Below are 25,853 nucleotides of genomic sequence, written 5' to 3'. Positions count from 1 at the left end.
TCAAGTCTGTGATATGTTTTTTTAAGGATCTCTATCAATAATAGTTCTCAGCAAAAACGCTTCAGTAATGACAGCGTCTTCCCTCCCCTCAGACAGAAAAAAAAAAAAGAAAAGACCCTAAAGACACTGACAAGACGACCAGCTTTATATGGAAATCTCATTAATGAAAAAGCATGACAGAAAGCAGCCCATTCTGAGCTGAAAACCATTCAGATGATTCCAGTGCTGTTGGAACGGTACACACAGCCAGCTGAGCAGGCATAACAAGCCCTTTGTGTTTTCCTTTATACATTAAGAAGCATGTAAAAGCACAAAAAAGGACTTATTAAGGGTTTCTATTAACATCAAACCCCAACATTGTAATCTCCTCCCCTTCGCCTGAATGGATTAGGCGGCGGATGCGGTTCTCTAATCCATGTAGTGGAGGCTAAATCCTGTGAGGAAAAGGAGGAAAGTGTGGCATTATGGGATGGGTGGCATTGGAGGCGGTGATGTATGCATGTTCCAGCAGATAAAACGCATTGATCACTTCACCCTTTCTTCACCCGAAACTTACAATCTAGCGCAGTGAAGTAGGGCCGATATCAGCTCAGACGGCAGCAATCGATAGCCGTGTTGATCCAATGTGGCGTGTAATTGTGCCAGGTAATTAGAGATGAGCACTTACACACACTTTAATTCACTGCTTAAGACTAAAGCCTGTGTTAAAGTAATACTTTGTGCAGCCCAATGCATATCAACACCTGCTGGCTAACATTCAATGGAGTAAAGCTAACAAAGTGTCCTTGTGCAATAATGAAACTGCTAACTGACACCTCCCTGCTAGTCAGAGCATATATCATGTTTAATATACACAGTTATGAGGAGTTGGAATTTGAACCAATGAGAATTAACAGAATTTACAACACAATCCTTGTTTTAACATGATATCTACCATTACAGATGAGAAGATGACAGATGTAGCCTCTACATTAAAGTATTTTGGATCATTTCGTATTGATGCCTGAATGTTTTTAAAAGGATAATTGATTCTGTGTTGTCTTTTATGATTGTAATGATTTAATGGGTGATCAGAATATGAGTGCTGGATATCTCTTTGTCAACTGTATCGTGCAAAACAGAGAGCAGTATAATACTGTAGGAAATGAAGTATTACTCAAATTAGACTTAAAGGGATAGTTCACCCAAAAAAAAAAAGGCATCATTTACTCACCTTCAAGTTGTTCCAAACCTCTATGAATTTCTTTCCTCTGTTGAACACAAAAGAAGATGTTTTGAGGAATATGGGTAACCAAACATCTTGATCATTGACTTACATAGTATGGGGAAAAAATACTATGGAAGTCAACGGGGCCCATCAACTGTTTGGTTGCCGACATTCTTCAACCTTCTAATGATGTTTTTTTTTTTTTTGGGTGAGCTATCCATTTAAATGACACTTGAACAATAAGGTCTAAACAATAAATGGATGGATGGATGGATGGATGGATGGATGGATGGATGGATGGATGGATGGATGGATGGATGGATGGATGGATGGATGGATGGATGGATGGATGGATGGATGGATGGATGGATGGATGGATGGATGGATGGATGGATGGATGGATGGATGGATGGATGGATGGATGGATGGAAAGACATAATGATAGATAGACCGATGATAGATAGACCTGAACGGCATACAGACAGACAGATAGAACAATAGATAGAGAGACAGACAGACAAGACAGATGTAATAATAGACAGATAGATGGAATGATAGATAAATATTATAATAGATATAGAAATAAATAGAATGACAGACAGACAGACAGACAGAAAGACAGACAGAGAGACAAGATAGATGTAACAATACACAGATACAACAAAAGATATAACGATAAATAGATTGATAGACAAAGACGATAGAACGATAGAACGATAGAACGATAGATAGATAGATAGATAGATAGATAGATAGATAGATAGATAGATAGATAGATAGATAGATAGATAGATAGATAGATAGATAGATAGATAGATAGATAGATAGATAGATAGATCTTAGACTTCATTAGACATCATAATTCCTAAGTATAATTCATTGGATGATTTTTTTAAGTAAAACATAATTACTTACTTTAAAAGCTTCAAAGAACCCTAATATCGCTTAGAAAAAACAGTTAGCACCCAAATTGTGGTAATTTGTCCATAATTTATTCATCTAATGAGTGTGAGGTCGAGACTAGATTCAAGGAAGACGCAAGATGATTGTGCTATAAAGGAAAATCTATTTAAGATATTCAGTTTACATTCTATCTTTGGACCTCAGCGGTGACCTGGCGCGGAACAGGAATTATGAAAGCCAATTTGAATTACTTAACGAATTCCAGAAAGGATTCAAATTAAGCTTTTTTCCTCTGCCTCCTTTCCCTTTCATCATGTCTCATTAAAGCAATTAGCTCTGATGCCTAATAAACTAGAAGCAGTCCCAACTATAAAGTCCAAGCCAATGACAGAGAACAGAGCTGACTACGAGGAAGAAGGTCACAATATGAATGCATGAATGAATAAATGAGGCATTTATAGCGCTTTCCTATGTACTGTACACCCAAAGCGCTTTACAATCATATCAGGGGATCTCTGCAGTGCATACATTGTCACACAGCATCTCTGTGTGTAAAACGAAGCAAACAGACTAAGGGGCTGTTTACACAACACCGTTTTCAACTGAAAACGTAAAACTTTATGTGTTTTGGTCGTTCATTTACACGACAACAGCGTTTTGGGTGCCTGAAAACGCAAACTTTTGAAAACGGGTTTCAAAGTGCACGTTTTTGAAACCGGTCTCCGTGTAAACAACAAAAACGTGAATCTCTGAAGACGATGACGTCATGCACATGCGTATTACGTGTTCAGTCTATAATGTTTCATCGCCATCTAATGGCCTGGAAGCAGAAAACAGCATTTTTAGTCGTTTACGAGGATCCGTGTGAATGGAAATCGTTTTGACAATGGTGTCGTCTTTACGCGGAAAACTCAAAGGAAAAACTTTGCAGTTTTAAGCATGTCATTGCTGTGTAAACGTCAGAGGTGTAAAGTCCAGGGGTCAGAAAGTAAAAGTTCTGCCATATGTTTATTCCACCCATGAACTCACTAATTAGTTCCATCTCCTGGCTGAGAAAATGTGCTAATTAGCAAATTTAGGTGATTGGAACAAAATACTGAGGAGGAATTTTACTTTCTGAACCTGGACTTTACACCTTTGTTAAAAATAAAGCTCATTCACACTTAGGATCAAGTGAGACTTTTATACAACTTGGAACTGTAGAACATCTTGTAATCCTCAGAGGCATCTCTATCTTTTTTTTGTTGTTGTTCGAGTTATCCTGTGTTTGCGTCTCTCTCAGATTTACTAGGACATTCGCCAATCGGTGGGCGGGGCTAAAGAGGCAATGATGATAGGCATTGATCTTATGCAAATGAGAATTTCATCACACTATGACATCATGCTGAGGCAAAATCTGAAACTAAGTCATTTTGGGAGCTTGGTTTCAATAAAAGCTGTTTTTGGACTAACAAGGACGTTCTGAGTATACTGAAACTTTTTGCACCCTAAAAACAACAAAATGGCGCAACTGTGCAGTGAATTCGCCCCTAAGCTGATTTGCCAGCATTTCGACAACGAGCTGTCTTCACATATGACCTTTAAACGGAATAAATTTTACATTTACATTTACAATAAATACCAAGTGAACGCACCTACTGAGGCAACTCACATCTGAAAAGCCTGTTTCTACTCCCACCCTCCCTCCTTGTCTTGCCTAAAACCGATGAAAAAAACAACATTAGCTTTTGCTTCTGGCAGATATACCTGCCCTTCACAGGACCTGGGGATCATAATGCAATCTGGAGACTCATTAAATTGGATTAGACCGTACAGACAGATTATTAAAAGAAAACCATCAGTAAACAGCAGCGTTATCTGCAAAAAACCAAGGGCACTTTAAGTGTGTTTCCACTTCTATCTCCGCATCTGCTGCAAAACTCAGACTTGTGTTTTGTTTGGTAGATTATCTCCAGCCTCAACCTGTGCTATTGAAGCAGAAAGACAAATATTGGTAAGGCTCCGGGTCAGCTAATAGCGTCGACTTGAACCGTCCACAAGACGTCGCCTGCAGGGAAGTGTAGCGAAATCTCCTCACGGACAGTGTGCTACGGGTGCCCTGAGGGGGAGGGGAAGGGAATGCGCGGGCACCTGAGTCCTGACGGAGTGAGATAACGGCTGGCTACATGCCACCATATTTTCCCAAGAACTCATTTGGAAACTATAGACACCCGGCACTCATGGATTCCCTGTAAAAACTAAGTTTACAGCCCCTCTGGCATCCGGCACAATTCCGCAGGACAATTATGATCCCGCTTTCGGGGGCCCTACAAAAGTTATTTTAAGGATCACTAAAACGTTCATTGCTTTTTCTTTACGAAGAGGATAAATCTGTGGCAGAAGATCCATAAGGAAAAATCACGAGGAGCTTCACAGACTCTCTGCACCTCTTACATTTATTGGTGAATTGACAGTGAGAAATGCATCGCATGAGTAAATAGGCAGGCGGAAAGCATGCGGAAGCATTAAGGTTGATTTTGCAGCGAATCCTGATTAACAGTATATAAAGGACAAGACAAATTTCTATTTCATCCCTTGGCGTGCATGTCTATTTTCAGGGACGCGTCTTGAAAAAGGTACCGAATATATTTGCACAAGCGTAGCACGCAAAAGATACACACGTATACTCCTGATAGAGTAAAATCACACGCCATATGTTCAATCTATAGCACACAGCCTTTATGAATTAAATCAGGCCTGCGATCCATCCCCATTGATTAGAATGATGAATTAGGCAGCTGTACTTAGCAACAGTGCTATCAGCAGGGAGTAGATAATCTCCCCTACAAAACACCTCCATCTTGTTGTGTCTCCACATCAAACAAGCAGGAGGCTCAGTTGCCTTTAAAAAGGACAGACAAGGCATACCGGCCACCTGCCAAAAAACACAAACCCTACCCGTCGCACGCTGGTCTGGGGAGATATTCGTGAGACTTTGATGGCATGTGCCTGGAATCGTAAGATAATTACATTTGAGCGACTTGTCTGAGCATGTGTGTTAGCGAGTGTAGCTCACCAACACATTCTTGTCTAATGATGAAATACCTGCTCACACCCAGGAAGTCAATTGAGCTTGTGTCATAATGTGCATTCTGTGGTAACAGCAGAGCACGCTTTGCACATTTAATATTTTTATGTTAATCTAGTTAGTTCTTACCAGTTGCGACCGCATCAAGCAACGAGCGAGTATCTATATCTGACACGCAAACAGTGAAATCTATGGAAAAATTATTGTGACCTTATTTATCATAATACTCAAAGTGACTTATTTTTATTACATGAATTAAATGTATCTCCCAATTACTTTAACTTTGAAATGGAAAAACTAGCAAATTAACTATCAACTATTTTTGATTCTGCTTGTCTGGAGTTATTTCACATTAAATAACGAATCTATTTGACATTTATCATAATGGGTTTGTGAGACATTTGCTGTCGATTTTATTTACTTAAATTGATTTCAATTAAAAGGTTGGTGTTAATAAAATGATAAACCAAACTAAAATTCTGATAATTTTGCCACTTAGATCTATTAAATGTTATGAATAATGTGACATTATTAATTCATTTAATGTGATAATATAATGGGAAATGCCTAATTAATCATTTAATAATCAGAAATGACAAAAACTTTCTTTCTACAGTCATCAGTATTGATAATGACAATACTAGCATTGGCATTTTTACTCAAATTGTTGCTGATAATATAATTTTAAAGAAAATACAACATGAAATATAATATATATAGGTATTAAATATGTATTAAATATGTTAAATTATATTAAAGCACTTTCACTTCCCGCAGGCTTTCTGAGTTTGTCAGTTTAAGACCATGTATGTGGGCAAATACAACTTGAGTTTGTGTGGTTGTGGTGCTGAACACAGCTGCCGATTTCTCAACAAGGCCAAACGAAAGGTTAAAAAGCAGAAAAACCGAAGAAAGCTAAACAGATGGGTCCAGTGCCAGGAAAGAGCCCATCTAAATCTGGAAACAACACTAAGTTCCTCTTTTCTACGGCTGATTGGTCAGTGAGAGAGCCCTATGGAAGGGCAGGTGAAAAGATGAAGGTTGAGGGTGATGGAGGAGACGCACCTCACAGCCTTTCTCTGCATTTCTTTTCCAGTGTTTTTTCTCCATTTTCTTCGTCGCAGTAGAGAGGAGCGCAGCATGAGTCTGGACCCGAGGGTTCAAGGCCAGGATACTCTGAATAGATGAAGAGAGAGAAATAGTCAAGGAACGTTAAGGTAGTTTCATGTTATGCACAACTTGCGATACACAGCGGGTTTTGCTGTGTGTGTGTCTGAGCACTCCCACTCACATTTTTGTACTTGAACAAATGTGAATTGTGAACCTCTGCAAGGACATTTCCAGCGCTCTGGGAACATAGCACACTTTAAGTTTCACAGCTGAACAATTAAGGGATTTCTGAGGACAAATCAAAAAACATGCCAACAGGCTTTCTTTAAAGAATCAAGAGTGTGTTAGCAGATGCTTGTCATTCCTAAACTAACATCGCTTTACACTGGAGAGATGCAGACAGCTGACCTTCAAACTCAATCACTTTCAAAATACGCAACTCTTCTGCAAAAACTTGCACAACCATTCAGACAATGTGAGCTTCCCACGCAGCCGTGTATAAAACATCATGAAAGGATTTTAAAGAATCTTAAGAGGGATATTAGTAGTGTTTGCAAAGGCAGAATCATTATTACTATCGATCTGAACAACCCCTAACCCGAGTATTACATTTCTATGTTTAATGTATTTATGTTTTATGTGTTAAATTGGTGAATAATTCCTCATGCGCAATATGCGTTATGTCACCAGGAGGAAAAAACCCTTAGAAATACAGGACAGACCTGAAGGAGGGACCTGTAGACACCAGAATATTACCTAAAATACCTTAAATACCAAAAAAGCTGTAAAAATAATAACACCCAGGACACTGTAGTAGCAATCTAGCAAAATGTTTAAAACAAATCAGAGTGCATTAGCAACAGCATTGCAACTCTACTTCAACCATTCACATCACCCTAACAACCTCATAGTAACACAATAAAAACATTTAGAACATATTATCCACCAATAGCAATGTTATTGCAACTCCCCCACAAATTCAATCTGTTCATCATTTAAAGCGATCGAGTCTCTTCAGAAAATATGGACTAAACCTCTCAATTCATATGGATTAGTTTTACGATCTCTTTATTAACTTTTTGAAGCGTCAAAGTGGTAGTTGCGAAGCTGTCAATGAAGATCTTTTCAACAAAAAGACATTGGAACGACATGATGGTGAGTAATTAATTGCAGAATTTTATTTTGCGGGTGAACTATCCCTTTAACAAATGCTGTTACAAAATTGTGTGTGGCACACGAGGAAAAAAAAGACAGACAATAATGTAAATATTTTGTCTCTCGCTCTTTCCTGTAGATCACAGGTGTAGTTCAGGCTCTCAGAGTGGCTGGGGTCTACCTGAGGCCACTTCCCTTTAATCAAACCTGAGTGTCTGTCTGTGCCCCTCTCCAGCGCCGCGCCGTTATCGACCCCTCCTCCCCTCTCGTCCTGACAACACACACAGGCTCACACCTCTCCATTACAATCAGGAGTGACCCACTCAGCGCCAGAGCCCAAGTGCCCCTGCAGGCTAGCAGCCAAACCAATACCTAATCACGTCCCGTCTCGTTTCAACACATTCATTCAGATGCATGTACGAAAACAGAGCCTTTGTGTTTTTTGACTGGAAGAGCAGATTTTGAAGCCTTTGTAAAATAAATGACATGTGAATGCACAACGGTACTGTATATACATTATTAATGCACCAAGTTGCAAGGCAATCATAAACATCCCACAGATCGGCATTTGAAATAACAAACATTTTTTTTTAAACTGAGATAAATCACATTGTTTTCAAATTAAAAAATAAAATATGATTTTAAAAATTTTGATAATTTATTTGTAATAAATATAGGCCTAATCAATATAATTTTTAAATATACACTACCATACAAGTCTGTAATTGGTATGATTTTTTCATGTTTTTTATGTTATGCTTTATTTGATCTAAAATACAGCAAAAAGTTCATATTTAGAAATATTATTAAAATTTACATCATTTATTTCTGAGATTCCAAAGCTGAATTTTCAGGATTATTACTCGAGTCTTCAGTGTCACATGATCTTTCAGAAATCTTTCTAATATGCTGATTTGCTCCTCCATTTCTTATTATCATTTTCAATGTTAAAAACAGCTGCTTAATACTTTGTGGAAACCATGATACATTTTCTTGAGGATTCTTTGATGAATAGAAATTTCTAGAGAACAGCATTTATTTGAAGTAGAAATCTTTTGTAACATTATGAATGTCTTTACTGACACTTTTTAATCAATTTAATGCATCCTTGCTGAATAAAAGTGCTAATTATTATTATAATTTTTTTAATCCCCAAACTTTTGAACGGTAGTGCACTGTATCAGCCAAGGAGGATTTATATAGAACTAGCCTATGTGTCTATATATAAACAAAATTATTTTAAATGGTGCTGGTTTAGCATATAATGTGTAATTACTAAGTGCTTCTATTCCTTTTATTGTTTTAAGACTCTTTTGATGATGTCATTTCCTTGCATGTTTCCCCGCTTAATAGTTCTGAAAGCACCATAAAGGATCCTTCTCTTTTTTTAAGTTCCTCAGTCACTTTGAGATATTTTTCTTTCTTTTTCAACCTTTCCCAACAACATCGGCGACCAACCTCAATTAGTGTCCCGCAGGCAATGTGACAACACATGAAGCTTCGTCTTTTAATATTTTCACAGTAGGCTAGATGAAAGTCTATTTCATACAGAGGTATAAGATGTTAAAAGGGCCCGCAGACGTTCGGGAACCCGCCTCTCTCCCGCGGCGCTCGACTCGACTGCCTCTACAAACGTCCCGCTCTTCCTAAAGCCAGACATCAGCCTATTAATATTTTAATTTCACACCTAATAAAATGTAGTTAAAGCACAGTGTGAGATACAGGCCGAAACAATAAAAATCCACCTCTTCGGGTTTTATTGTGTGTTACGGACAACATTACTTATCCGTTTTCATATAGTGTGCAGAAGGAAAGCTAATATGTTCTTTGGGGCCAAGCCTATAGGTAAACCGGGAGCTAATAACAAGGTCATTCGTCGGGAAAAACAAATCCTAACGGGATTCGGCGACTTTGATCAGTCGCAAAACAACTAACCTCCACATTTCTTACTATTTCAGTTTGTCCTCCATGTTCGTTCTGTGGCAAAGTCGCCAAGTTCATAAGTAGGACTTAATACAAGGCCTGCCATAGAGAAATAACGTTTGTTTGAGGTCGTATGAAGGATTAGAAATGATCAAACACAATTAGCAGTGGCTAACCAATGGGAGGACAGGACATGGGAAAGTCTTTACTTTATTAATTAAGAAACGTTCTCCCCACAAAACGACGCCAGTGATCAGATCAACCAGAGGCGGTCAATAAACAAACAGCTAAGAAGAGCTTAAACAGTGACGTTAGAAAAGTACATTTAAGAACATTTGCATAACAGATAAATGTAATTAATTATGGCAATGCCATTCCCTGGAACGATTCACAGAAGCTTAAAAAATGTATTTATTTCCAAAATTTACTTTTTAGCCAGTTACTTTAACTTTTTTTTTTACAGAAGATGTGAATGTTTTTTATTATTATTTTAATATGAAAATATTTTATATCTTTAAAATAAAAAATACAAGACAAAAAAAAAGAAAATTGACAAATAAAATAAGACAAATAAAATAAGACAATCAAATTAAAAAGACAAAATAAACAAAACAAGACATAAAACAAAATAAGGCAAAATAAAATTAGACAAAAATGACAAGACAATAAAATAAAACAATTGAATAAAAGACAAAATAAACAAAAAAGACATAAAATAAAACAAGACAAAAATAAAGCAAGACATTAAAGAAGATAAAATAAAATAATACAAAAAGACTAAATAAAATAAGACAAATAAAATGAAATAAATGTATTTTGTATCATTTTATTTTATCTTCTTGAATGCCTTATTTTAATGCTATATTTTAACCACCGTATATCAACAATGTTCTTGTTTATTTTGTCTTATTTATTTTATTATCTTATTTTATTTGTCTTGTCTTTGTCTCTCAAGACAAAATTAAACAAGACAATAAAATAAAAATAAATATTCTCAGAAAATAATAGAGTTGATATGCTGTGGTTAAAATATACAAAAAAATACAATTAAATTGTGTTTAAAAAAATAATAATTCACGTCTTCTTAAATTTGCTTTGGAAGATTCAACTAAATATAGTAAGCAAAGAAGCTATTTTGATTTTGAGACCAAATCCTTGTTTCCAACTTGATATTGACCCTCTCTCTTCAAGTGGAAAATGTACAAGAGAAACAGATGTATGCTGGAACTGGGCTAAGGAAAACACTAATGATGTCTGACAGATGTTATTCTGTCTCTCCACAGAACGTTTAGATCTAGAAAGAGAAGACACTACCTGTGTAGTAGACACTACTCTACGACAGGCAACCACCATTCATACCAAAAGAGTTCACTGATCTTAGTGTGACAGTCTAAAAACTGAAAATGTGACAGTCTACTTTGTTTGCACAGAAAACAACAGCATGAACATTCTACTAAACTTCACATTTTTGTGTTCCACAGAAAGAAAATCAGTTGTGGAATGACATGAGGATGACTAATATCTCTGTAAATTATACTTTTAAAGATTTTCCATCTTTCGCCAAACGTCAGAAGGACTCTTCTCTGTGATGTCAAGACGCCAATGAGATCGACGCCGCGCATTAAATGAAACATGCATTCATACATCCCAATCAATACTACAGTACACACTGCAGGCCAGCATTCGCATCTTAAAACATCCTTCCACAAGAGAGCAGATGTATCTTTAGGGCTCAGAAGGAAAACACCATTCAGATTTAGAGTATAAACACAAATACTGTAAAAGCTAAGCACTGGGCGTTCGCTCGCTCGCACAAACATCCAGGAGGCTTGTCGCTCCCCAGACAAAACGCTCTCCGCACCGCAGCTGATAAATGCCAGAGACGCAGACAGTCTGAGTCAGGCATGGATTTTTGCAGTTATTCAGCAGTCCTTGAGGATCCCAAGCCAAACAGGGGCTAAGTGTGTTATCAAACAATATTTAAAACAAAAACCGACCGCATTCCCCCGTCGTATGCATGACCTTTGCAGTTGAAGAGGGCCGCAAGGATACCAGCGCTGACAGGCCTTTCCGCGCAGGGCCCATCTGCATGTCTTGGACGGTTCCGCGGGGGAGCCGCTGCGTCTGTTTTTATCACTCTCCACTGATCACGCAGCCCAAACAGATGGAAGATCAATAACCAGCGCTGCCCAGCCACATCAGGCAAACTGCAGCCCCTCGGAGAAAATCAGATAGGGAGTCTCTGTGATGGACAACGGGAAATGGCAAATCAAACTCAGCTGCAAGTGCTAATTAATGTTGGGCTCAGTCAGGCCTGGGTTGTATTCTCCACCAAAGTGCATATGGAGCAAACTACTTCCTGTAATACAAATGCACTTGGGAAGTTCCGACAAAAAGCCACAATTAGCCCACACAATGGCAAAAGCTTTTTTCTGTCGTAGGTACTGTGGGTAATCATTAGTGAATATACCAGCATTACTTGTACGCAGCCTGCATGCATAATGCTCTAAAAAATATTTTGAATTAGCTAATAAATACATTTGTATAAAGTTTGACTCATTTAAATGTGTTGCCCTATTGTATATAACAAATTAATATGTGTAAAATAGGCCGACAGGATGAAAATTTTCCACCATATTTCATGTAGACTCAGAAACGTGGGTGTGTTTGAGAAATATAGCCTATATATATATATATATATATATATATATATATATATATATACATACACAAAGTTTAAGTTGTTATTCGCTAAAAATCTGTCCCACTAGACACATAATGAGCAATAATGTTTGTTTGCCATTCCTGACCTCAAACCTGATGAATATATGAGAATATCACAACATACCTGTTCAAAATTGGGGTCGGTAAGATTTTTTTGGGGGAAATCTCTCACCAAAGCTGCATTTAATCCAAATACAGTAATAACAGTAATATTGTGAAACATTAATACAATTTAATTAAAATTTAAAACGAATATATTTTAAAAATGCTATTTATTTCTCCATAGAACTGGATTTTCAGCATCATTACTATAGTCTTCAGTGTCACATGATCCTTCAGAAATCATTCTAATATGCTGATTTGATGCTTAAGAAACATTTCTTATTATTATCAATGTTGAAAACAGTTGTGTTGCTTAGTATTTTTGAGAAAACCATGACACTTCTTTTAAGTATTATTTAAAAAAAAACTATCATATGGCTTCAGAAGACATGGAATATAGTGGATGCGTCGTATGCACGTCATATATGGTGATTTTGTCATTTTTGGAGCATGAAAACCTCCTGGTCAACATTCACATACATTGTATGTGTGCACAAAGGCAGCATTAATATTCAAATAAAAATGATAAGAAAGTCATATGGGTTTAAAATGACTTAAGGCAAGTAAATTAAAGATTTTTTGTTCAAAGTGGCTATTCTTTAAACACACTGATGGACTGGCAAAATATGAATACAATTTGGCTGGGTGCATGTATAGGCCTACTGCTTTTTCCCCCCTTCTTCTAGTGCTGGTTTAAATGTGGTGACACATGCTTGAAACATTTATATGGCTATTAGCAGAGCAGCTGGTACTGCCCTTTTGCCGGCTAATCAATAACAGCACCATATTGTGCAATAAATTACATTCACCGTCCTCTTGCTGCACACCAGACAACCTCCAATGCCTCAGTATGCATGAGGCGCTCCTGTACTTAGCGTATGGTGCGAACATGCAGCTAAAATTTAACTCTATAAAACCTTAATCCCCTTGAACAGGAAATAATTTAAAGCTAAAAAAGGTGGAGAATAACTAAACATCAGCTGGCAAGTTGCCACCCTGTTCTGTCTTTGGCTTGGATCAATAGGGGAATTTCCACATATTGATCTACCGTTAGCGAAATAAAGATCAGCAGTATCAAACACAGGCTTTGAATATAATTTGCTCTCCCATAAGATTCGGAACAGTATATGAGACACGGATTCGCATAACACATCAAATTCTCAACTGGGCTGAAGTACAATGGAACAAAATATTTAGTCCGCTTGAAAACTTGCAAAAAATCAAATATCGCTGGCAGAGATAGAGCCATAGTACACTGTGCACTTTATAATACATAATACATGTCATATAGATTCTCAGGAATATCATTTAGTTGCCAAGTGTGTAGCCACAATGAATGTAGTACTGATATACTGAACTGCACATTATTTGACTGAACTTTGCTTAGTGTTTAATGCTCAATACATTTTTAAATAAAACATAGGGAATTTCCTTTCATAGGAAAACTGGCCAATTTATGTTAAATAGACATTTAACATTTAAAATGTAGTAGGGTTGGCACAAAACATGTCTTGATACAGAAAATGTAATAGTTTAGCATTAATGTTTTCAAATTGAATTGAATTGAATTGAATATAGCTTCATTGTCATTGTATACTTGTATATAACAAAATTAGTAATGCTACACTACACTAAGTTATAGAAATGTTTTGGCACAAATTGCACTATACTTCCTGAGAATGATGTAATTTTAAAAATATGATTTCTTTAAATTTGAGACGTAATGTAATGTCAGACAAATAATAACAACAATAAAAATTTAAAAATCCAGATTTTGGGGGGGCTTCAAAGAAAGACTTAATTTTAACACATTTTTAACATCTTTTTAATTAATGTACTGTCATTAGACTATGTTTACAAATCATATCTATGCTAAAATTCAGACTGAATCACTGCAAGTAATAAAGAACTGTTATCCTTCAAAGGAGCTTGTGAGTGATTTAGCATTTGTCTTCAGGTTATGCATGTCTACATCAGAGGGACTCATAACCTTGGACCTTTCAAAACAATACATTTCAATTCATAAAAAAAAGGTCATATGGACTTCAAGTCAGCAACTTTAGAGTAGAAAATTATATTGGAGTCAGGCAGTGAAAGAAAAAGCCTGTTTGACTGACTTTCTCCACCGAGGACAAAACAAAAAACACATACAGATCACTCAATCCTTCCCCACTGGCGATGTAGAGAAGGATGTAAACTTTGCTTGCTGGGAAATGTGGATGGACAGCAAGGGATATGTGGGACTGAACAAAATACAGATTTCGCATGGATGATATAAACATAACAGCCATGGTCAAAATCCGTTTTAACTATGATCAAATTATGCTCTAAATTTCCCCTATTGTGTTCCCCTTATGAAAAAAGTCATTCAGAATAAGTAAATGATGAAATAATTTTTTTTTAAAGGTGAACTATTCCTTTAAGGCAATCTGAGCTATTTGTTTCTCCCCTATCCGTCCTGCAGAGGGCGTCTTTAGGTGCCAGTCAATAGCATATGAATTGTTTACTCTCCCTCTCTCTGCGCCAGCTAGACCAACCTGCCAGCCTAAAAAACGAATAAACCCTCCCCTGAGCCTGTCAATCAACATCCTCAGCCACTCACAGAGCAGCATCAGGCACGTCTGGTCCACTCCTCTTGTGAGGCGGTTTAATTCAGTAATGGCCAATATGCGCCAGAGCCTCATTATGCAGCATTTGAAATGGTCCCTGGCCATGTTGAGGCTCGAAAAACAATTAGCAGAGAAACAGAAGGGAAATGAACTGTAAAGAATCAGGGCTTGATGACCGAGGCTTTATCTGCTCTCAGTGGAGGAGAAACAGAGAGAGAGAGAGAGAGAGAGAAGGGGGATTGGGAAAGAAAAAAAAAGGTTGAATATGCCACATGCTTCTCGGGTGTGTAAACGAGCCGGCTGGCCTGAGGGAGCCTGGGCGATGAACTCCGCTGAGGGGGATTGAGTTTGCAGACAGAGATTGCAGCAGACAGAGGGGTCACATGTGATCAGGTGAACGTGTACGGCCCCCCTCCAGAGGAAGAGGGGGATGTGGGCTGAATTGTGAGATGGAGGGGCGGCCAGGTAAGTGCTGGCTTTGCAGAAGGTTCTCTGCTTGCATTCAAGGGAAGATGGCTCTGTGACAATACATCTCTGCTGTACTGATTGATTACAAGAGCAGTCTGACCCAACCCTGGCAGAGGTGCAATTACTGATCCACCACTGCACCAAACAACACACACCGCACAGGCCCGCCTGCATCTGAAACAGAGACGGCAATCAAAATACGACACACAGCAGGGTGGAAACAAAGTCCCTTTGAGGCCAGTCGGTTCACTCAACCGCATACATATACAAATCTGAAAATCTATGTTTCAGTAACTTAATAAATGAGCGTCGCATGCATTGATCCATTTCTATTCACTTTTTCCCTCCCCTTAGACCAGGGGTGTCCAACCCTGCTCCTGGGTTTAGAGTTTAGCTCCAACCCCAGTTAAACACACCAGAACCAACTAATCAAGGTCTTGTATACTAGAAACTTCCAGGAAGGGGTGTTGAGGCAGGCTAGAGCTAAACTCTGCAGGACATGGCTCTCCAGGACTGAGTTTGGACACCCCTGTTACTGGAGGAATATAGCATCTTTGCGGCAACCTTTGCTGCAAATGTTAAAGGGGATGTATCATGAAAATCTGACCTTTTCCGTGTTTAAGTGCTATATTCGGGTCCCCGGTGCATCTACCAACCCAGAAAACGTGAAAAGTGACAACCCAGTAACTTTGTTTTGGTAAGCCTTTCTCTGCAAGCATGTCAAAAAATAAGCCGTTCAGATTTCGATCCCCTTCTGACACAGGAAGGGGATCTTATTATAATATTACCACCCCTTAATCTGCACGTTTCCACCCACGGTCCCACCATTTGGTTTTTACAAGCGGCAACAGTGTAACCAGTTCTAACGCAATGGCAAAAGTTTGAGTAAAGCATGCAAACTGTTCAATCGTTGGCTGCACAGACGAGCACACAACACTATTTGACCAAAAAATGTCACAGCCAGTGGTGTAGGGGGGGGGGGGGGGTAATGTTTATCAAAAATAAACATTACGATGTCAAGAAATCAATTTCAATAGTAACGTTACATTGGGTTTAATTAGTCTTTTAATGAGATCTACTAATATTGTAAGTGTGACTCTGTTTGAGTTCTTCAATGGTCTAGTGGTAGATCTTTTGCCAAGTGTGTCAGAGGTTATGGGTTCTAATCTGCACTTGTATAGATTTTTTTTTCATCGAATCCGAATATGTTCATCAGTGGTTGTATATCAAGCAGGGACACATTTGTGTGCATTTTGTTTTGTGATTTCACCGGAACGAATAGAGAGTCTACGCAACGGCGATAGATTGAAGAGCGCATCCGTGTGAAGACTGTCCGCGAGCCACAAGGGAACACTGTTTCCATGCAACTGGTAGCAGCGGCAACAAGCGCTCAGCTTGATTTAAAAAACAACACATTTTAGCGCTAGATCGTCTCTTATTTAATAATGAACTAAATTAATACTCTGCTAGTTAAAGGGGTGTTGCTGTTAGAGCATAAACAACATCTGCAAAGTTACAACGCTCAAAGTTCAAAGCAAAGGAAGATATTTGCTTTTAAAGAAATCATTTTTTTAAGGACTACAACAAAGGCTGGTAGGGACTACATGAACTTCCTCCTGGGTTAGTGACATCACTAACCCTAACATTTACATAAACTCCGCCCCCGGGAACACGCAGTCCATGTTGAGAAGAGGAAGTGTTGTTGTAGTAGAGCACATTTGTGAGTCTGCTCAAGCTGTCGCATCCATCTTTTCACGTGCAATACAGTACTTAACAAATGCAATAGTATGTCACTCTGTACACATCTTACAACAGTTCCCACACAAGCCATTTTATAGATTATCATGACAGAAAATGCTAATTGAAGATAGTTGACTCCACATCAGCAACATAAATTCATCAACTAACCATTGAGAAATGTCCAGTTGCATTCTACGTTGTCTTTTCTTCTAGATTCTCTCCATTGTTGTCCGACTCCAGTTAAATATAAAAGGCAGAACAGTTTCTGACATTTTAGTGCATGTCTGCGTGAGGTAATCTGAGCTGCTAAGGCCCCGTTTACACGTACATGGTTATTTTGAAAAACGGAGACATTTCCCTTCGTTTGCGCCCTTCGTTTACACGCAAACGGAGGATTCGCCAATGAAACCGATTCTTTCTAAAAACTCCGGCCAGAGTGGAGATTTTGAAAAACTTCGTTTGCATGTAAACAGAGAAAACCGGAGTTTTAGGTAGCGACGTCACAGAATGTGACTATTTTCGGGATTCTGATTGGCTAAGGTGGGCTTGAGCTTCTCGTTACACTGCCACCTACAGGTTTGGCATGCTCTTGACAGCATATACACAGGTTCGTGTGCACGATGTTATTTTTGAAAACGAAGAGGGGTGAAATGTCCGTTTATGAAAATAGCCACCTACGTGTAAACGTAGCCTAACACACAAGCTCTTGAAGCTCCGCCTTCTGTGCTGGGAGCAGCAGCTCATTTGCATTTAAAGGGACACACACGAAACAACGCGTTTTTACTGACCCTCAAAAAGGGACAATTTTCAAATATCTGTGGGGTATTTTGAGCTAAAACTTCACATAAACATTCTGGGGACAACAGATACTTATTTTAACTTATTGTAAAAAGAGGCATTATACCACCCCTTTAACTGGAGATGTTTCATTTATTTGTATTAGGTACATCCGTGCCTCATAATGGTTCAAAAAGTGGTGGGGGCAATATCGATTAGAGATGTTCTTTGCGTAAAGCAAAGCTAGCGTGCATAACTAGGTATTGTTTAATAAAATGGTATCGGATCGGTACGTTGGGTAGATGTACTCGCCGATACCGATGCCAGAATTTTTATTGGTATCGGCAGCATTTCCGATACTAGTATCGTAATCGGAACAACCCTAATATCGATCCCGAGAAAAAGTGGTGGGGACATGTCCCACCCGTAAAATTCCGCCTATAGTCACAGGTGCGTCTAAAAGTTGCAACCTCTTCCTGAGTCTCTCCGTAAGGCTGCACTCCACTACTGGTTATTTCTGAGATTCGCTTGTTTTGTTATTGCCGCAGTATCCGAAGCTCATGTATAGGATCGGCTCTGTTCTGAATGGGGGCGGGGAGAAGCAGTTAATTTGCATTTAAAGGGACACACAAAAAAACGGCACGTTTTTGCTCACACCCAAAAAGGGGCAAATTTGATAAGCTATAATAAATTATCTGGGGGGTATTTTGAACTTAAATTTTTTAGACACATTCTGAGGACACCATGCATTTATATTACATCTTGTGAAAAGGGGCATAATATGTCACCTTTAATAATCTTTTATGCCACAGACTTGTAACAGTATTTCAGTTCATCATATGTTCTGATAAATGGCACAATTACCAGTTGCACACGTACTAGCTGATAAAATAACGGAAGCATGATTTTTGGACTAATGTCTGCCTGTAGGCGACCTCACCTCGCACAGCAGGGCCGCAGCTGATGCGTCTGTGTGGTAAACTGGTGCAAATTGTACTCAAAACATCCAACATTTATTCCTGATGCAAAATTTCCATCTGCATCGTGCAGGGGGTAAACAGAGCGAGGGAGATGTGAAATGTTTTGCAGCTACAGTCTTATGTTTAAAAAGCAGAGCGCTTGCAGCCTCAGTGATTTGCAATAACATGCAAGCTTTTCGAGTGGCCAACTATTTCCATAAAATTTCATTTGCATTTTATTTTGGAGCAATCCCCTGTCAGCGTTCCAGACGTCTGATGAGAGCGCAGGCCGGCAGAGGCGCAGAGGTCTGCCAGCGGAGTCATACCTCTTTGTTTAAATGCTGTATTGCTGTGGGTTTTTTAATGAACTCTAATAGCAGTCCAGGAGGATTTTAATTAATCTACATGTGCGCACAAAAGGGCCCCACATTTAGCGCTTTCAGAAGTGCGGATGGATATTAAAATAAGACATCTGACAGAACTGCAGAAAAATTGAGGATTTAATTGCTCCAGAGATGGCAATTATTACGAGATTTAGAAAGCCATTTTCAATGGCAGACAGGAGTCATTTAGTCCCAGTCTTAAGTGCAGCGAAAAACCGAAGGTCACGTCAGTGTTGTCATTACGGCCTGAATAAAGATGCTAATGAAGGGCTTGACTTACTCTCCTCTGCTCTCCATAAAGGTTGCATTAGTGTCAGCCGGCATGAAGACATGGCCATTTTTACTCGTATTAACATGCGACGAGTTTCAGAACGAAAGCCAAATGCTAAACATTTTCCACCTTGCGTAGTGAAACCAACACCACTATCAACCCAACTGCTGATGCAAGGTACCATGAGCAAAAAGGCATAGTTCACACAAAAAAGAAAATTCTCATGTCGTTCCAAACTCGTAAGACTTTCGTTCATCTTCGGAACACAAATGAAGATCTTTTTGATGAAATCTGAGAGCTTTCTGCCCCTCCATTGACAGCTTCGCAACTACCACTTTGATGCTTCAAAAAGTTCCTAAAGAGATCATAAAACTAATCTATATGAATTGAGCGGTTCAGTCCAAATTTTCTGAAGATACTCCATCGTTTTATATGATGAACAGATTGAATTTAGGATTTTATTCACATTTAAACATTGATCAGCAAACATAAACAGAAGCTCAACCGAACCTGCTTGACGAGAGAGAACAAACCTCTTGTGGAAGCTCAAACGTGCTGCGTAACACATGAGAATGAACCTCATTGGTTCTTGCTGAAGCTCAAACATGCTGTGCAACACGAGAACAAACCTCATTGATTCTTGCGGAAGCTCAAATGTGCTGTGTAACACATGAGAATGAACCTCATTGGTTCTTGCTGAAGCTCAAACATGCTGTGTAACACGAGAATGAACCTCATTGGTTCTCTTGAGCTTCCGTTTACTACAACTGATGTGTGTCTGTCTGAAGCTGTCAATGGAGGGACAGAAATCTCTCAGATTTCATCAAAAAGATCTTCATTTGTGTTCCGAAGATGAAGGAAAGTCTTACGGGTTTAGAACAACATGAGGGTAAATAATCACAGAATTTTTATTTTTTGGTGAACTATCCCTTTAAAGTCAGCTGTTAAATAACAGCTGTAACCATAATTGGGGTTTCAGCCACTGAAAAAAGGGTTTATTTAATGTTTTACTAGAAATACATGTATATACAATTTTACATAGTACGTATTACAAAGTACAATTTTACTTCATACAGGTAGAATTTAAATGTATATTTAGATATTGTACACTTTGTAGGTCAAGATCTACCGCTGTCACCTTCCTCCATAAAAACGTTAAACACTTAAGATTTCAGTGCATGATTGTCACTCAATACCGTAAAACTCACAAAAACTTCTACTCATATATATATATGATATATCCTCTATATTAGACACATACTTGCCAAAGTCTAATTCAGAAAATGGAGGGGAGCAAATTGACCATGGCTAAAGTAAATGATGCCTATGCTCTTTAAATTTTCTTAACATTACAGAAATATGAAATTCAGCAGTACTTCTTAAACTATCCACTACACTAGTGAAATACTACTAAGAGAGGAAAAAAGGGCTATAGCAGTTATCAAGAAGAGGTGAGTGGGGCAGGGTTTTGCAAACGGGGTTCTAGAAGCCCTGTGGGTTCATGAGTTAATGAAAAGATGATTAAGTAAATCAAATATTACATTAAAATAAACAAATGGGGCTGTGTAATTAATTAAAATAAAACTGAAATAGGGATATATCTTATCAAGGGATGGGAATCAAAAATCAATTACGTTTCTGTAACCTACACTTAAGGTTAGGAATCTATTCTGCTTATTGCTTCCTTTGTGCAAATTTTAATGTTATTTTAAACCATTCAGGTGCAAGGAGACGTGAAAGAGAACTGAATTTGGTATATGTGCGCTGCTGCTTTGTTAGGAACATAGAATGCCGCCTCTCATAGAACGTGTGAATACTGAATAAAGTTTGAATGGACAAATTCACACAAAATTAAGTCAAAATATCCTTTTGAACACAGTCTGCTTTGTCTTAAGTGAAGAAAAAAAACACATGTGTATCAGTATTGGATCAGTGCATTCAGTCTTAAAGTGACAGCAGCCTAATAAACCTGCAGCGGTCTGTCATGTTGATCAAACAACAAAAGAAAAAGAAAAAAAAAATCTCTGATCTTGACTGAATAACTTTTGTAAATTTAATAAGGATTAATCTATATTTTATTTATAAAAAGAAAACTATGCAGTGGTTTTTTTTTTTACATTTGATTACATTTCGATTTCTGTACCTGAAATTTGTTCAGTTGTATTTATTTGTGCTATTGCTAATTGCTAAAAAAGTTTGAGAAAGTTTGGTTTAGATGAAGTAGGCTATCTGTGATGAACTGTACATCAATAAATCACAACAATCTCGTGCTATGAGCACTGCCATTGATACAGCAGCGGACGGTATTTTAAGCTATGCTATTTGCTATTTGGCTTCTTTTCGAACGTGGAAGTGTGATAAAGGCATTTTTGTACATGTCACTATACATACAACATATGTCCTTATTAGGAAAGAATATGTAGTTTTAACGATAAATATATGTAGACATAACATCTCATTATTACAAGAAAATATATCGTTAAAACGACATAACACCTCGATAAAAAATAATATCTTTGTGACTAGGGCTGCACGATATGAGGAAAAGCTGCGATGTGCGATAACATTGTTTAATATTGCGATGACGATATGACTTGCGATAAATATTCAAATGTGAATGTTAGCTATAGCTCACGATCACAAAACCTCACAACACCCTCCCCCTGTCGGTGATTGGTTTGGAACACTATTTGTTTTGGTTTTGAGTGTTTGGCTAAACCATTTATTTTTATGTGCAGATCTCAGAGCCTAGGCTGCCTACAGAGACGCGGTTTTTTTTGGTGGTGACAAGTGACTGTTAAAAATGTATTTGTCACTGAATCATTCATTCAAGAGATTCATTCAAAAAATGCTGATTCATCCAGTAATGAAACAAGTGAAGTATTTATGCATGAATCATTGAATCATTCATTCATTCATTCATTCATTCACTCTGTCACCATTCATTGTCAGATATCCTATTGCAACTTGATGAAAGAAAGATAAAAGATAAAGTTAAAAAGCATTCAGTAACATTGACTAAACGTCAGTAGAAAATCCTGAGAATCTCACTAAACCGCTAGCATACAGTGAAAGCTTTCTTTCTTGTACTGTAGATTCTCCTGCTAACAGTAAATGGTATAAACTGACATGTGATTCTCACATGGCTAGTACAGCTTATAAACCACATGGTTGTGAGATGCATTACAGCATTGTACTCTGCAACTAAGACCTAACTAACCGTATAATAACTGGGAAATTGGATTATCTGGACATACCATTAATTCCTGTGTGTTCACTGCTTCGTAGATCACAATACTCTTACAAAAATGAGAGCTAAATGCCAAATAAATGCAGCCGTCTATGGCACAACCCTTAAGGCATGCATGTATCATTAAAACACTTCAAAATAGTTTTAAAAGGAATCCTATATACCACTGAAATGATTGCCAACTATTCTGCTTTGCTTCAACACTTTTCCATGACACACAGCATTTCTATTTAACTAGTGGAAATAATTTTTTTTATGGCAGCATTCCAAGAACACTTTCCTGATCCTAACAACCAGTATCCACACACAAACACACACACACACACACACCCACATATGTTCAAAACAGCAAACTACTCTCATTATTTTTCAAGTATGCATACTGTGCACAATAAGTTAACTTTCTGCACAGAATTGACTTAACTGCATTAGTCAAACTAACTGACAGGCAACTTGAATATTCGTGTGCATACTTCCCTGCACGCCTTCTGGGGAAAAAAGTCAAATTTGTGTCAAATTTCAGAAATGTGCATTAGGCCTTGAAATGTAAATGTAGCCTAATAGACCTGATTCTGTCTGTAATGATGTTAATATTAATCAAGCCACTATATTAACAATAAACTTCTTTGTTTCTGATTGTTAACTTCATCATTTACATTAAAAACTTACAGCAAGGTTTAATAGTTGAAAATGTTACATTGGCCCTTGCTTGTTACTTTAATTTGTTAATATATAGGCTACATTGTGTTTTTATTATTATTGTTTAGCTAATTAATGAGGGTGTCCAATATTAGTTTTTGCTTTGGTTTTGTAAAAAATGTACTGTTATCAATATCAGCAAGGGAATTTTGGCAACATGCTACAATTTAAACATAACGATCACTATAAAAAGTGGATTAAAAATGTTCATTAAAAATGCAAGAAATGTATGTCACTTGCTGAATAAAACACGCAATGTAATTAACTAAATAACATTGAAGCACAAATATTTAGATATTTTGTGTTGCACACTGTGCCACATACTAATTTTTTAAAAGTATTCAAAATATAGTGTATACTGCAGAGTATGCACTACTCTGGTATTTCGACACAGCCATACACATACAATAACAGCAAGAATGCTGCATATAGGTTACTGACCACATAAAAACAGTCTGTTGTGGTTTGTTTGAACAGTAAGTTAATTTTCATGAAAGTCTGGTATAAGAAGGCAAGATAACCGAAATATATTTCAACAAGTGACTTAAGAAGAAACTTTGACCTGAAACACCCAACCACTGACTGAACTTTCATAGCTCCAGAAAAGCAACAATGTAAACACAAGACTATTGTTATAACATGAAGTATGGATATTAGCCTAATCAAGAAGGATACATAAAAAGTTGAGGATTTTCACACGAAGATACGGCGATTTAAAACTAAGACATGATTGAAGGCATCTTTCACCACAGCATTCATGTTTCATATCTCAGATCATACTAACGTACATCACACAGGCAATGATAGTAACGGGTTCGTTTAATTGATGTTATGATAGAGAGGGTTTATACCTCGATATCAGGCAGCTCCTTGCTCAGCATTCGTGCCATATTTCCTTCAAATTCAAAACGAAGGAAGACGAAATAAAGCCAGAGCAATAAAAGTGTTCGTATTCCGACGATATAATCCGCTTTCCAGCCGCACAGGTTTACTTCCCGAGTTTATGCGTCGTCTTTCTTGGCAAACTAGGATCCTTCCTTTCGCGTATATAGTGAGAATGGCTGAAAATCGTCCACTGCGACATCGAATTGACAGTTAAAGCAACCGCATGTCTACAGCTCACGAGTGGCTGTCAAGGGTCTTTCACAGACAGATAAAGTTTGTTGACGCTAACTTTTTGCACAACGCACGGCGCGTGGCGTTTAGACGCGTGCTTGCTAGCAGGTCTCGGTCAAGACGAATGTAAACACAAGGCACGGGTTACTTTGATTCCGATATTCTGATACATTTTGTCTTATAATTAGATTATAGATCATTTTTTATACTCACTGTTGTTGAAATTGTCTAAAGTATAGATAGATAGATAGATAGATAGATAGATAGATAGATAGATAGATAGATAGATAGATAGATAGATAGATAGATAGATAGATAGATAGATAGATAGATAGATAGATAGATAGATAGATAGATAGATAGATAGATAGATAGATCAAGCATCTGCTTTCACACTAATTATGCATGTATGTAAAATACAATACAATACATGTGTTTAGTCTGCTTACACAAATGTATTTTTATCCCTCGGACTGACCTGAAAAATGCAGATGATCCCTAAAGGCTGGGTTTGTTATGTCTAGTACAACACACACATCTTGTATTGATCATCTTGTGACAGAAGCTTCTGCATGTCCGATAGTGTTTCAATGGTGATGCAGTTCTTTGTAATGAAAGCAGCTCGTTAACCTTCATTTGCACAGAGACTCGATGTTTGCAGAGAGAGAAATCATCGAATATTTTGTCATTTTTGTGCCCTTCAAAGCATTTGATCATGTTGCTATGTAGCTCATTACTGTGACCTTTTAAGGCTTTTTATATTTTCCAAAACAGTAACACTAATGACTAACCTAGTAGCCTACTGAAAGTATCGGCTGCTTTAAGGTGAAGTAACATCACCGATTTGAGATGCTGTTTAAAATCATGCTAAAAATGAATGTCTTTACAGAGGTTGTTTATATTGATCATCTCAGTCATCTTTTGTTCTCTGGGCTTTTATCTTGACAATATGTATGTGTGTTCATTGGCAAATAATTAGAATTTTTAACTGTGGCTCTGAAAAGCAGCGCAGTTATTGGGGTCGATACTGCAGCAGTGAGACAGTTAACTGCAAGTCCAGAGTGACTTGGCATTTTAAACAGGACTGCCATGTTTGTGGTTGTGTTTTTTTTTTTTTTTGTATTTTCGACCATGATTAAAGATCAGGTCAGAAATTAATTCATCACTTCACCTTCTGAAAGTCAGTGGGGTCCAATGTTGTTTTGGACCCCATTGACTTTTATTGGATAAAAAACGTTCACTTTAAATTTTTTTACAAAATCTTTTGTGTTCCACATAAGAAAGAAAGTCATACAGGTTTGGAATGACATGAGGGTGAGTAAATGATGACAGCATTTCCATTTTTGGGTGAACTGTCCCTTGAGCGAGAAGAAGCCACAAAATGAAATCC

General features: G+C 37.7%; 1 protein-coding gene across 4 annotated transcripts in view; it reads right to left on the bottom strand.

Moving 5' to 3' along the window:
• Positions 1-24,587, bottom strand: part of dpyda (dihydropyrimidine dehydrogenase a) — a 168,626-nt gene extending 144,039 nt beyond the window's left edge. For all 4 annotated transcript variants that reach the window (XM_081352581.1, XM_081352582.1, XM_081352583.1 and 1 more), the window contains exons 1-2: positions 24,199-24,587; positions 6,243-6,353 (exon numbers count right to left, since the gene is read on the bottom strand). In XM_081352581.1, coding sequence (XP_081208707.1) covers positions 6,243-6,353; positions 24,199-24,237 — 150 coding nt within the window. In that variant the 5' untranslated portion in view covers positions 24,238-24,587. The remainder of the gene's footprint in view (positions 1-6,242; positions 6,354-24,198) is intronic.
• Positions 24,588-25,853: the final 1,266 nt, after the last annotated feature.

Source organism: Scardinius erythrophthalmus (genome assembly GCF_964197995.2).
Source record: "Scardinius erythrophthalmus genome assembly, chromosome: 22".
Classification (NCBI taxonomy): domain Eukaryota; kingdom Metazoa; phylum Chordata; class Actinopteri; order Cypriniformes; family Leuciscidae; genus Scardinius; species Scardinius erythrophthalmus.
The sequence above is the reverse complement of the archived record's forward strand: the minus strand, read 5'-3'. Positions and strand labels throughout refer to the sequence as shown.